The sequence below is a fragment of the Aptenodytes patagonicus genome, chromosome 1 (genome assembly GCF_965638725.1).
Source record: "Aptenodytes patagonicus chromosome 1, bAptPat1.pri.cur, whole genome shotgun sequence".
NCBI lineage: Eukaryota > Metazoa > Chordata > Aves > Sphenisciformes > Spheniscidae > Aptenodytes > Aptenodytes patagonicus.
The window spans coordinates 202,679,010-202,693,941 of NC_134949.1; the positions used below are offsets into that span (position 1 = coordinate 202,679,010).

The 14,932-nt window shown below is 37.9% G+C and overlaps 1 protein-coding gene across 12 annotated transcripts in view; it reads right to left on the bottom strand.

Annotated features, from left to right (window-relative positions):
• The window catches only part of FRY (FRY microtubule binding protein), a 258,690-nt gene that overhangs the window by 138,967 nt on the left and 104,791 nt on the right, over positions 1 to 14,932 (bottom strand). For 11 of the 12 annotated variants that reach the window (XM_076364288.1, XM_076364287.1, XM_076364289.1 and 8 more), the window contains one exon: positions 7,868 to 8,067. In XM_076364288.1, coding sequence (XP_076220403.1) covers positions 7,868 to 7,987 — 120 coding nt within the window. In that variant the 5' untranslated portion in view covers positions 7,988 to 8,067. Of the gene's footprint in view, positions 1 to 7,867; positions 8,068 to 13,159; positions 13,566 to 14,932 lie in introns of those variants that run through there. The other variant, XM_076364286.1, reaches the window with a different exon arrangement.

A 14,932-nucleotide genomic window follows, 5' to 3' on the forward strand; every position in this document is an offset into this window, starting at 1 on the left:
GGCAGGGCCTGGCAGCCAGGGCCTGTCCCACTGCCCCAGCCAGGAGCAGGGGCAGGATGTGGACCCGCGGGTGGGTCTGGCTTGGCAGGGCTCATGGCTGGGCAGGGCTGTGGGGAGCTAGAGACCAGTCCTGCTGCTGCTGTGTTGCTGTGGCAGGGACTGACAGCCCCAGCACCTGGAATGGTGTCCTGGGCTGTGGGCAGGGGTGGGTGAGACTCAGGGCCCTGACCGCTGGTTACCCATTCAGAGTAATGGGACCTAATTAAGTCAAAGCTATAGGAAACCCTTATCAGTTGATTTGAATAAATTTAGAGTTGCAATTGCAGGGCTGCTCCAGGCACACCTGAGAGCTCTGTAAACACGTTTCACTTAACCCTCAGATAGCCGGGGGTAATAAATGACAGCTGCTGACCCTGGCAACCGTCTGCTGTCTCCCAGCCACTGCTGCTTTAACGTTAGGTAGTTACTTACTGTCATTAACTATGTGTCTATTTTCAAAGAACAGACCAATAGATGAGGAAAGGTATATTTTTAAAATGAACTCAAGAAATTCTGATGACTGTCAGTAGTTAGTTTTCTTTAAACTTCCTTTCTTTTGGGCTTTCTTGGCTATGTATTTATCGCAAAGGCTGTAGCTGTACCATAAAAGATGTGTCCCCAGGTGACTTGATCTGAAGCCTTTTCCTCCAGGTTACTGGTACAGATCTGGCAGACTTTCAAGGAGAATGCCAGGGTGCCCTTGGAGAGCTAACGTCAGCCTTCACTGTTGTTCTGCTACATGTACGATGGTCATAAAAGCCATAGCTTCTACCTGTAGTACATGCCCAGCTAAGGAAACAAGACCTTATTCGGTGGATTTCCAAACTGGGAAGGTAGCTCTGTGAAGTATTTAAGTTTTTCTCATATTTGTCATGGCAGCAGATATGCAGGGTCAAATATGGCATAATTCAAGCTGTCTGATGGGTAAATTGTACCATGCCAGACTCGGGCCCAGAAAAGAGCACATAAATTTAAACTTAAAAACATACAGCAATCCTGATGAAGCAATACCTCATTGACTTCAAATGTGAAGTCTGAAGGCATGCAAAAGATGAAGCTGTTGTGAAAATACGGAAAGGTATCTCTTTAATTAATTGCTACTTATCTGGCAAGAATGCTACCAAAGTAGATACTTGATTTTCTTTCTGTCCTTCATGATGACAGACCAGTGATAAGGCTGGCTTGAGATGACTGTAGTATGACTTTCATTTTCTGGATAGTGGTAATAACAAATATCCTTAAATGGCACAAAACTGTGATTAGAGGCATGTGGTAGGTTCCCTGCTACATTTGCAAGGATTGGCCAATATGTGACAGCCTTGGAGACCTTGGATTCAATCTCTGTCTTTCAATGTTAAATCCTCTTAGGGATTTGAACCATCATATGCACCATTGACTATCCTCCAGCTATATCCATGCAGTAGTGAGGTCCAGGGACAGTGAGCATCCTGGAGAGTTTTGCTGTCAGAATGAGATCTGAAGCCTCAAACAGCATTCTGCCCACACGCCCAGCTATGGAAATCCCGAGATCACTGAGAAAGCTCCTGTTGACATTGCCTGGCTCTGAAATGTATGAGTGTTTTTATGGACCTGTATCTAGCTGCAAATGCCTATGCCAATGGCTATGCAAAAATGTGTCCTTTTCCATCCTGGTTGCTAAAATAGCGTAACTTTTTCCCTCTATCTCATATGGAAGCTGGAATCTGACCCAGGCTGCATCCTGTCTCCATCCTCCTGCGCTCCCCATGATTACTTCTGAAACCCTACATTTGTCTCTTCCTCTAGCTCTTTTTCCAACTGTCTTTCCTATTCTTTCCCTCAACTCCTGTGGTTCAATTTTACGGTATGTCCCCCTGAACTATACAGAAGATACCTGATCTGTGGCCACTGCTTCAATCACACAAACCTTTCTAGGTCTTTCAGGAAAATAACTGTCCTGAGGTTCAAGATTAGCCACCCTAGAAGGACTACTGCTCTATACTGTTCAGTGCTTGGCTTCTGCTACAGGTATCAGCCTGCGATACATACTGAGATAACTAGAGGGGGATATTATTTCTGAGGTGACAAGTGGAAGGGGAAGTGAAGGCTCTTTATGCCATTGGAGATGTCATTGCTATATTTGATGCTCTCCATCTTCAGTACAGAAGCTTGATTTTTCCTATATTTTTCTGCCTTCACATCCTTTGAGTATGTGAATAGAGCTTGCTTATTTCACGGATGTTATCTTCCAGGCTTAGCTGCCTCTCTCTCTGCTGGGGGAAAGAACAAGCTGATCTGGCCCAGCTTGGGCTTCATTATCACTGGCAGTTCTCAGTTTGTGGACTGGACTATACTTGGAGAGCCAGTGAAGTTCCAACAAAAGTCGATTCGTGAAGGAGGGAAGAGTGATGGCTGATCTGCTTAATTGATTTCTTGAAACAGAGAAGTTAGCTGCTGGAAAGTCTGAGTAAAAAGTAACAGAACCAAGGGGACAATCCACACAGAAATCAAACTTAATCCTTAGATATGGCTGGGAGTTGAATAAAATACTGAGACAAACTGTTAGTCTAAAAAATTGACCTGGGATCCAGTCAATGACCTGTAGGAAAGAAACTTTGCTGAGCTGACACTTGCTGTAGTAGATGGGCCTTTTCCTGAGGAGAGTGACTGTCCTCGGTCCTCCAGGCTGCCCTATGACTGACAGACATAGACCTGCCCATTCAACAAGACACTTAATGCATCCACTGTAACACATCTGTAGGGCTCCACACAATAAAAGGATAGTATATTCAGGTTACATACTGCATAGTTGAAGTAAGATGGTGTGTAGATGCTTTCACTTTCTTATGGACAGGTGAGAGGACAGTCCTCAGCACAGTATAATAAAGTGAGGCAGAATTTCACAAAAAAGCATCTTAAGTACTTCAGAGACAATTACTGAAAGAACAGATAATTATTCTTAATGTCCTACATATTATTTGTCACAACTGGATCTAAAAGAACTAATCTACTAATATTTAGTTATATCATTTAAATACTAAATAAAGAGTACAGTAGAGATAAAGAGTTATGATATGTTAGATACAGAGTTATGATATTATGAACTATGAGCTCCTTAGGGTTGGGATGGAACGCCCACATGCTTTACAGAATTTTGACTACCACAAACACTAGTGGAATAAAAGAATTATATTAATGATGAGTGACATAATCCTTGAGTGACACAGTGGTGAATAGGGACAGATGACAATGGGAATCTGGCATGTTGGTAGCATTTATAGAGGAAGGTCCTAAGGAAGAGACTTTCTGTATGGGAAAGAAAGAACACCATTTTCAATATATACTTGCATAAAGTTATTCAAATAAAATTGTCTTCTTTTCAATTTATCTGCGCATACACATACTGAGTGGATAGTTAGAAGAGAGCAAGGCAGTTTGCCTTTCCTCTTTTCCATGAAATTACTTGTTCCTTATAGTAACTCCTGTCTGTGCACTGTGAATAAACAGGGGCCCAAAGGCCCTGTGTATGCAAAACTATTCATGAGGACTTCAAACGTAAAAAGTGTGTAATGCTAATGTGTCTCATTATAGATGGGAATAAAGGATTCATTCCTCATGTGATGCAGCTGGAATTTTAGTCCATGTACAGAAAATTCTACATTACAGCTGTGTGATAAAACTGCTTGGTATTATTATAGCCTACATAAATCTTACTAGTTATCACAGCCCAGTCCTCAAAAACCAAAAAACCTTCTATTTCCTTTTCTTCCAAGTCTGTCCTTAGCATATTTCTTCTGCAATGCCTAGAGAAAGTGAAGCCTAGATTAAAGCTAACCAGACATCAGTGCCACTATACATGTTGGTTAGTCAGGCTTTGCAAGAACAAACTTGCATTATTCTGGCCCTTTCAGAGTCTTCCTAACCACCTGCTTGGCTGTTATCACCAGCCCTGCTTTGAAATAGATCTATATTTTAATGTCTTTGAGCTTCTAAAGTAATAAATACACTAGTATCAACCACATCACTGCTTTCAGGTTTTTTCCAATGGTGAGACAAAACCTACCTAATAAAAGGAGAAAGTTATAGGCAGAATACATGAATATGCTTATAGACCTAGTCCTATAATGAGTAAATTCTGTTCTTGAGTTCAGTATTCAGAGAGATCCTGAATTTAGACAAGCTCAGTAAAAGAGGATGCTTGCAGGAGAAAAGCATAATGAAAGTTTACCAACAGCTAAATTAACCATTAACTGCTGTCAATGCCTGTAGCTCACTATGTTTTATCAATGTCTACAGCTGTGTGTAAGTACTGCTGAAAGCCATATTTAAAGATTAGCCTGATCAGTATGCACAGGATTAATTATTACCCTAAGTGATTATCAACAGTCCTAAAAAGGAAACTATTTTCTGGGTTTTTTCCTTACAGTGTTAAGATACGTAAACACATTTTATCATTTGAACTGCCAAAAATGTTTCCCTGGCTTCCTCATTCTAGCTTCATTTTAAGGTCACCACTGCTTGAAAAAAATCAGCAGTAATAAAATATCAAATTGTGTCTGTAAGTGAAGCAATGCAAGGAAGATTTACAATATAAACTGATAAAAATGTAAATATGAATGCAATCAGCTGTGAAAAAAGGTCTGCAGGAAAAATTCTTAATATTCATTATAAAGGAGAACAATTATTTACAGAAAAGCAGGAGGAAATTATTAAAGGTCATCAAGAAGAAATTATTTACATTTCATTTATGTGAATTTAATTTTATAAACTGGAAAATCCCTTTTAATTAATTCTGCCGTCAAATACCTTTAATTTGGATTAATATAACTTGACAATCTGGGTACAGTAGTTTAATCATTAAAAATTAGTCACATAATTGTGAACTTAATGTAATTATTGAAATGTTTGTTATATTTCAGAGACCCTAAAAAGGTGAAAAAATTGACCTGAAATTCCAAAGGAAATATTCTCCAGACAAAGTAAAAAAAAAATCACATCTGGAAACAAAAGGTTTCCATTCTAACTTGTTAAAGACTTAGCAGTGGATAGTCGACATGAGACTCATGCCTAGAAAACATATTAACTGGGGAGTGTGTTTTTTATGATGATCGCTGCCAGATCCAGTAACCAAAATGTCAGATCATACTCAGTTGACAGCCAAGGCAGCAGGAGGAGTAGGTGACATTGCCCTCTGCTTTCTCTGCTGCTGGAATCTTGTTATCCCAGCTGAGATTTCATGGGGCTACAGGAGGCGGTGGGTGGTGTGCCCTTCACTGCTGCCCTAGAAAACAGCAAAAACTTTTTGTGCCTTGCTGGCATCTGTAACTCATGGCGGGACACAAACCTGGTTTTCCACCATAGTTGTCAGAACACTGTAATTTACAGCTGGGCTCTGTGTACATCACAAAAGAAAGAGATGGCTATATCAAACAGGCATATGGAACCCAAAGAAACTGAGAGAAAAAGTCATAAAAACAACAGTAATGATAATCAGAAAGGATAAGCAGGCAAAATGTGTGTATGAAAAGAAATATCTAGGTAAAAAATACATCAGTAAGTCTTTAATTTAATCCCATAGTAACTTCAGAGCTTCAATCTGAGCTAGACTTTGTGATAAAAGAGAGGAAAAAGCAGTTATATTATAAACAGATGATTTTAGCTTCTCTAAAAGATATCTTAAGTATTCATCACTCATTATAAAGTTAAACTGTCATATCTTGTAATGACTTAGAGAATCCAAACTAGAAACATCTCAGTGTTAGAGCACTTTGCAAGTTTGATTTTCTTTGAAGTATGTTTGAGTTTAATTAGAACAGAATCTTCAAAGAGCTCACCATTTGACTACCTATTGTGAAAAAAGGCCAAAGGGTGGCTCTGCACCACCAATTTACAATCTTTGTCTCGCAAATCCCTGGGACTTCCTGGTCACAATTCTAGTCAGTAGAGTAGAAATGTGGGAACAAAGCTGCTAAACATCCAAAAGCTACCCCACAAAAAGGGTGGACTTAAATTCTTAGCCATTATTCCAGAATAATTTTTGCCATTTTCTCTTGTCACTTCTTTCATTACAACCCAATTATTTCAAGATCATTTTGACTGTCTACAAAAACCTGCTTACACATTTGTCACGGTCACCCTCAAATAGCAGCATGCCATGAGTTTTAAGTCCTATTAGTATTAATAAGATGTGAGTATGTCATTGAATTATTGTTAGTGTCTCACGGTTAGACCCCTGTAAGAAATCCGTTCTGAAAATGTTGACAAGAAGGTGACATTCCAGTCTCTTGTCATATTTTTACATTCTATGTTGAATTTACCAAATAAAATTTCACTGAACAACCTCTGGAATAAGGTAAGATCAACATTCAGATATTCATAGTTTCACAAAGTGACAAAAATAATATATCAACACACAGCAACTCAAAATCATCTTAACACAAGGTGAAATGGGAATAAATCAGGGTCACTGGTTCATATCTATGTCTGAAATATTACATGAAAATGCAGAGGTTAGTGTTTAAGAGTAACAGAGGTGCTGCAAGGAAATTATCTTCTCAGTCCTGGTATTTTTGTTGTTTCCCTGTTCTTGTCAAGTAATTTTACAACACATTTTGTCTTAAAATTTTAAAGATGTTCACTGTGTGTCACATGAAAACTGGATGGTAATAAATAGCTGCTGGCATTTTTTTTTTTAAAGGACCTACACTATGACTGTCAGTTTATTCTACTTTTTGCGATTTGGAGGGGACTCATGAAAGAAGAAGAAACTGGATCTTTGTCAAAGTACTCCTTCCTGTTAGCTTTTTTTGTGTTTTTTCTAAATTATGTAAGATATTTCTGTCATCTTGCATCTACCTAATGTTTCAGAGGAAAGTCTGGAAAAACTTTCCAAGCATCAGATGCTTCTGAATCTAAATCAAGACATAAAGCTAGACAGATGCCATCAGAATTAAGACAATCTTAATTTTACTGTTCAGAATATCCAGACCTGAAAATGGGGAACTGAACTAAATATTCTATACTGTGATTTATAACAAAAATGTTATAAGATTTTATAGAAATTCCCTTACAGCTTAGAAATACAGGTTCCTGGTTGTTTTTATTTTTTTATTTTTACCTTGTCAGAACTAAAATACAGGTTACAGAACTATTCTTCCCTAATCAAAAGAACAAGAATGTATGTAAAATGTAGTCTCAAGTTAAAACACCAGACTCCCAGGAGTTCAGTTACATAAGACAATTTGCAACAGACATACTTGTATGTTAAATTTTCCTAAAATATAAATAACGATGGCTCTCTCACTGACTGTGCAAGACCTTGTAATGTAGCTCCTTTTTCAAATGCTGCATGCTTTTTCATATCTGGAAAATAGGTGCTATAGCACTTTGTTAGATTATGAAACCTAATACTGTCAGAACTAAAATAAAAACCAGCAGTGCTATTCATTTTCATGTTTTATATGAAAACCGGTAATGTTCAGAAATACTGGTTTTATCATATTTCAGCATTTTCTAATCTATTTTTACTCAAGTGACCACTCTCCCAGCTGTGAAATCTATGTTGGCTGACAACCCTTCTGCCTCTCAATCACATTAACACGTGCCCATACTGCAAACAGAAATAAAATATTCATTCCTTTTCATGTCACCCCTTTGGCATATCTTTCATACCTCTGTCCTCTCCCACAACCTAATTGCCATAGTAGCGTATCTTACAGTTTGGGAAACACTGTCAAACTCCAACGCGGATTACAAGCAAAATATTCTGCATTGCATAGCAAGCAAGCCTGATTTAAAAATAAATTCACAAAGTAAAGTACATATATACTTAGAGTTTCTTTTTACTCACAAGAGGTTCTGCCATGATGATACGAATCTTGCGTTCAGCCTGAGTAGTAAAGTTAACAAACAAGCTCTTCAGGACATATTCGCCTGGTTTACTGTCTGGGTCAACGTTGATAGGCAACATGGCTGGAGGTCCTTTTTCTCTCTGTGTACCAGAAACAGGTGGGACGGGTGGCTTGATATATCCGTTACCAACTGGAGAAGCTGAAACGTAGAAAAGACACATTTATTTGTGGTTAATTCAACATGTCTTAACTTTTCCAGTGGCCCCTATACTGTCAAAGCAAAACTGGAGACTAGTTGATAATCAAAGAAATACACAATACATAACTACAATTTCCATGGTATAGTTATAGGTAAAATTTACATAATCTAGACTGGAAGAAGAAATCAAAGATGAAATCTTACGTATTAAAATTGAGTAGTGTTTACTACGCAGTGCACACTCAATCCTCTTTTTTTACATGGTAAGACTTGCTGACACCTAACTGAATAACAACCTCATTTCTTATTCTTTACCTTGTAGGCCAGATCAGTAACTCAGTTGTCAAATAACAAGTTTATTCTTTATTGCTATTCAAACTGACCTCTCCTTGCAAAAGTCAGGAATCTGATCTTCTGACTAAGGCAAGTTGTAAAGGTAGTGATTTTCCTCTCATTTATACTGAGGTCAATCAAAAATGACTCCTTTAAAAACAATGACATTTCACCAGTATAAATCTTATATGAAGAGTAAGACACGAAATGTTTTCCATGGTGAGAACATGTTCATTACATATTAGTTTTTCTGAAAGTACCAAACCCTACAGTCCCACTTGGCACTTGTGAGATCACATCTGGAATACTGCGTCCAGTTTTGGGCTCCCCCATACAATAACGACACTGCTATTCTGGAGCAAGGCCAAGGAAGGACCATGAAAATGGTCAGGGGCCTACGTGCTTGCTACATGAGTGCAGGCTGAGAGAGGTGGACTGGTTCAACCTTAAGAAGAGAAGGCTAAGGGGAGATTTTATTGCAGTCTTGAGTTACCTAATGGGGTATAGCAAAGATGGAGCAAGACTCTTCTTTGAGCATGGTGACAGGACGAGAGGCAACAGACACTAGTTGGAATGCGGGAAATTCCAATTAGATATATGGAAAAAATTTCCACTGTGAGGGCATGATCAAACACTGGTACAGGTTGTCCACAGATATAATAGAAATTCCACTTTTCGAGATACTCGAAACTTGATTGGACAAGGCCCTGAGAAACCTTCTCTAGCTGGTGAGCTGAGGTTGGACTAATCATCCACCAGAGATCCCTTCCAATCCAAATTATCCCATGATTCTGTCTAAACTATCCCATGATTCTGTGAATTCCCCATAACCAATATCAAGATATTATGTACTAGGCTTAGCTCTACTTACGGTTTTTCTGGGAAATCAAAGAAAAAATAAATTGAAGTACTATGAAACAAAACCTCATTAATTCAAATATTACCATTGTGCGTATAAAATTTCCAAAACAAAATCATCAAGCTTAGCTCTTACTGGCAATAAAAGTCACGCCTGGTCTTCAGGCAGGTACTGGTAGCACCCTCTGTTAGCTTTGCCAGAGATTTTAAAAGTAGTAAATTAAGTAACACTGGGAAGACCAGCCATTAGCCACTCTGAATGCAATATAAGTGTCGTAACACCTGTGAGCTCTGCTGGTGATTGGGACAGAGGTGCTTTAATGCAATACAAACGGTGGAAAATATTGTGAACTAATATTGTTACAGCATTTCCCCATAGCATTGCATTCCAGAGTGTTACATTGTATGTTCCATCCAAGTTGCAAAGAAAGAAAGAAGAATGAACTACAAAGATGGATGCGGCATTCTAATGCCTTTAGCCTTTCCTTTTGAGGAACAGAATTGCAACTACTACTGAAAGTAATTGTCAACTATTAATTACATGAGAATGTTTTAAGAATAAATGAGATTTTAGATCTTTCCTGAATAGTTTAAGACTTCATTGCTGTAAAAAAACTGAAAAAAATAAATCCCAAAGACTACATATAGTTTGAGAGCATTCACGATGTGGCAGAATCAGACCCCAAATTCATGCATTGAAAAATAGAAAAGATGCATTGGAGAAAAGAGAACATATTTTCCTTTAGAAAAATCAAAGTTTATAAGTCCACTGTATGACTATAATGCAAGATAGAAATGCTTTTGTTCATGTAGCTGTTATTCTGCAATTATAACACATCCATACTTTGAAAATAACTCCCCTGATTGATAAGGTATGCCATCACGCTTTAGCACAGCAGCACCACTTCTTCCACTCCGATAGATGTTTCCTGCTAGATTTCTTTCCTGCAAAGTTTCACTTGATTTTTGAGGGCAAACACTTAATCACAGAGTTTTGTTGGCATTATGACTCTCTGCATCAAACCAAGTGTATTGAACAGTTTTACATTTATATTATACAAAACTGTTTCTAAAAAGACACTGTTGTTCTGAATAATAACCTACTTCAAAGTAATGAAAAAAGAGCCACCAGAGAAGAGTGTAAGCGCTACTGCTCTCCTGTCACCACCTAGGCTCTCCTAAAGTTTAAGCGTGAAGACAGTGAGATGCAAAGGATCAGATGCAAATTTATACGGACTATCGAATATACTAGGTAATGGAAATTTCTCCACAAATAGCTTTAGGAAGGAGTCAGACAATATTTTCACAATCACTAATATATTTGCCAAATGCGTGGTTTTGACCGGCTCACAACTATACATGAAATCAGTTTGATCGCCAAGTGCTCAGTTAGGAAAAATGGTTTTTTGTGAGCAGTGAAACCAATTTTATTAAGGATTTGTGTCCTTTGTGCAGTAAAAGCCCTGCCCTCCCCCCCCGTCATCATCCCAAGCTCCCACCAGCCGTTCCCAAGCTCCCTCCCGAGCTCTGCACCCGGGGCTGGGCAGGCAGGCTGCCCGCCAGCCAGCCTCTGCCAAGCTAAACACACCCGGGCTGGGCCGCCCGTCTCTCTCTGGCCAGCGCAACCATCCCAGGCTCCCTCTTGAAGAAATCTGTAGGAATCTAATCAATGCAAACTTGCCTTCTGTTCCTCAGGCAATTTTGGTTTAAATTGGCTACTAAGTTCAAAATTTACTACGGAGGGACATGCAGGAGAGATGGATGGAAGGCAGTGTGTGAGATCATGCACGCCTCACTTCCTTATGAAATTAAGTTTAAGAAAACCTAGTCACACTACCTGGGAGCTGCCACCCTTATCTTCAATCATCGTGGCATTCAGCCAGGATTTTGAGACTGGAATTTAAATCCACATAGTCATTGTTAGCAGGAGGCCTTTTAACAATAATGCTGTTAGGCTTGTGACACAGGCGGATCTAATTTTTTTTTCCAGACATCTAACTAAAAAATCAATTATTTGCACACTGTAATAGAGAAATGCAATTATTTGTGAGATTTGTCAGTGCACCAAAAATTTTTATTCTAGCTCTTCTCTGAAATACAGGACTGTACAGCCTTTCCCCCAAAGGAAAGTAAAAGGATATCCCGGGGGTTAACATCTATCATTGCTACAGCAATTACAGCAGTTATAGAAATGACTGACATGTGACACTGATTTAGTTCAAATTTTTAAAAGATCATTTTGTAGCTGCTAACTCCGTATAAGCATCTTCAGTGTGGAAGTTAACATTGCCAACAGTGTAAGGGTTCTGAGTTGATCATGAGTTGGTCATGAACTATTATATACAGGTTTGGCTTTCTAATGCATCTTTTCAGTTCCATTATCTCAAGCATTTGCATATGTTTGATATTTGCATTGCAAAAATCTGGCCCAGTGACTAGACTATCACCGACATTTATACTGATGATGTATGAGCTTTAACAGAATATAGTTATTTTTCCTAGACTGAGAGCCCTACAAAGCTTATTAAAAAAAAGTTGCCTCTGAGACATAAAACTGGAAATCAAGGACTCAAAATTTAAGAAACAGCTGCATTAAAGTCATCCATGATTGGTCCCTTTATGTTGACACATTATAATGTGGGCCTAAAAATAGCAATAAAAAGGATGTGCCCATTTTTGCCATCTATACCAGTGAAACACTGCCCCATTAAACAAAAGGCATAATTTGCATCTGAGAAATCACCGCAAATGGTGATACGGGTTTATGCAGAAGATATCTGGTGGGGGTGGGGTGAGAGGAAGGCGTTATACTCATTTCTAAATATTTATTTAATTGACAAGTTAAGTTTTTACTATCTGATTTCAAAATAATAATGATCTACAAAGAGAAGTACCAGAATGGACCACTGAAACATTTAGTTTGAACTCCTAACATATTGTAGGGTACTGCTCACCACACAAGTACTGCATTAAACTAAACCCTTCACCTAGAGAAAAGTAGCTCATTCCCAAGGAGAATGAACGGTGATCCACATGCAGGAGACCATGGTAACCCTGATGCCCGAGGGCCCTGCAATAGCAGGGAATCTGTAGGTCAATTTTAGAAAGTTGTATACGTATTTAAATCTCCTATCCTAGGAAAATCTGTAAAAAAGATTAACTATGTTTGATCAACTATAAGATGTCTGTACCACTCTGGGGTGAAATTCTGTCTGAGGGCTACTTCTCTCAAGCAACCCATTTTCTTGTTTCCAAGATATGTTCCCTATTTTTCTGTTGTATCTGCAATAAGCTGGATTTCAAATGATACTCTTTTCCTACGGAATATTTTCATTTAGTTCAGGCTACAACCATAAGATTTTCTCAATGTTATGTATTTTTAGAAAATGAAAAACAAGGAGTAAATATGGAAGTAGCAATGCAATATCACATATGGTTGTCACCACAACCATATACTATTGCCACAGAAAGGATTACTGAACGAAAATCACTGCTGATTTTTTTCTTGTATTGATCATTGCCCTGATCAGAGAAATAGTTGTAAAAAAGCACAGTAGTTTTAATGCACACACACACACACAGAGTCACTAAGCTGATAATGGGGATGAGTACAAAATTAAATTATCATAAGAGAGTCTGCTATGATTTACACTACAGGTATTGTTCTTAAAGCTCTGCAATGAAGCAAAACAACAGAACGATCACAATGCAGTAGCCAAGAGTCTGTGCTACACTGGATACAACTTCAGCCAAGCACAGTTACTGAATTTTTAGTATCTTTCAGCAGAAGAAACAGAGATTGCTTTTTTTCTAGTTAACTGTGTCAAATATACACTTTAGCAACAAAAAACAAACTAGTAACACAAACCGAAACATGTATTTGTAGTATTTTCATACCTACCGAGCCCCTTAATAAAGCCGATCACGCTGGATTTTCTCCAACATGCTACTGTAATATCCATGAGCCTGTGAATACCTGAAAGGTTCCACTCCTTCAGTTAGAAAAGTTAGAATCCTTTTCTAACTAAAATCGAAAAGGAAACTAGTTGTTTCATAATCCTGTTTCATACTTCACTATAAATTTTTCAGCATTGAGGCAGACATTTCTTTTAGTTTTTTCATTTTGTTTTTTAATAGACAAGTGCTAAAGACCTACAGTGTGTGAGCTAGAGCAGGCCTCTGGATCAGATCAGCCTTTCCATAACCAAAGGGGTAATTTTTAGCTTCAGCATATGATGATGACCACTCACGGAGTGGCTGCATGTCTATATTTATCCACAAGTACATACTATGCTGACAGATTAGCGAAACTACTTCAGGCACTCCAAGAACATGAGACAGGATAATGGAGTTCGACACAAACAAACCATGCATGTCAAACACACATATTCTCATACAATCCAAGCTGAAAGCAATTAGTATAGAAATGCAAAGCACAGAAACAACACAGGATGGGTTTTGTTTTGTAACTAAGGTCTTTTGGCCAAAAGTACATACAGTTTAAATTCCTTGCAATAAAAGCAATGCAGTATCTCTTCTTTTCTCATGCCAAGAGTCAGTGAGAAACCACATATCCTTAAGGATAATTATACATCTGCTGAAATAACTCTTAAGAAAATTTGCTTTGTTTTAAAACTGCAATTATAGTATTAAAAAGAAAACACATTATTAAATAAAGCGTGAAGAATTTAATTTACAAGGATATGTTACATGTGCCAAGGTTACCAAAAGGTGGCTTTTTCACCCTTTGAAGGAGAACATTCCCAATTAGTTTGAGCTTGATAGACAGAGAATAAAATTCAAGGGAAACCTTTGCTGAAAGAAACAAACTAAAAGTCTAGCAGATCCATTTTTATCTTGGTGAAAGAAACTGTAAGATTCCCAAGGAAAATGTTATTCCAGCATATTAGTAAGATGCAGTAGTAGCACTATTTTAATGTAAGCATTATTTTCATAATTAATTTGCATTTTTCAACAAAAAATAACCATAAAGGCATAAAGTTAACCAATAAAACATAATAGTAATGATTTGCAATATATATGATAGGAAATACATTTATTTAAAGTACAGGACTTTATGATGAGCAATTGATGCTACTAATGTCTGATCTTTTTGTTTTTCTGATCCTCTCTTACAAGGATTTACACTCAAAAATGAAAGACCAGGAAGAATTCAGTGCACATCTGAGTCCCACATCCAGACTATTTGGCAAATAAAAGTGTAAGTTACGGTGGTACCAGCATTGGCCTTACTCTTCACGGGGAATCAATTTCATGCAATATTGGCCTACATGTTGTGTTTACTGCTAATTTTCCATTTTTTATTAAAAGTGTTGATAAACCAGGGAGTAAATATACCCTTTTTAAGGGTATATTCTTGTATTGAAGAATATACCTAAATATAATTTAAACTAACTATTAAAAGAAATGTAAGAAAACCTGATTGTATGGCCTATAGCAATTTCTAAGGTCCATATAAAAGCTGCTGTATGAATCTGCCATAAGCAATGGCATTGCAGACATAGCTTTCCTTCTCTAGTGCTGGAAACCATTTGCTCTTCCAACTGTAGTGAGGCTGGCATACATTGTCCTAGGTTTGGAGAGATCTGTAATTACTGTTTGCATATGTATGTCCCAGGCAGAGAGTATCAACTGTGGAGCTTTGATACTAGGC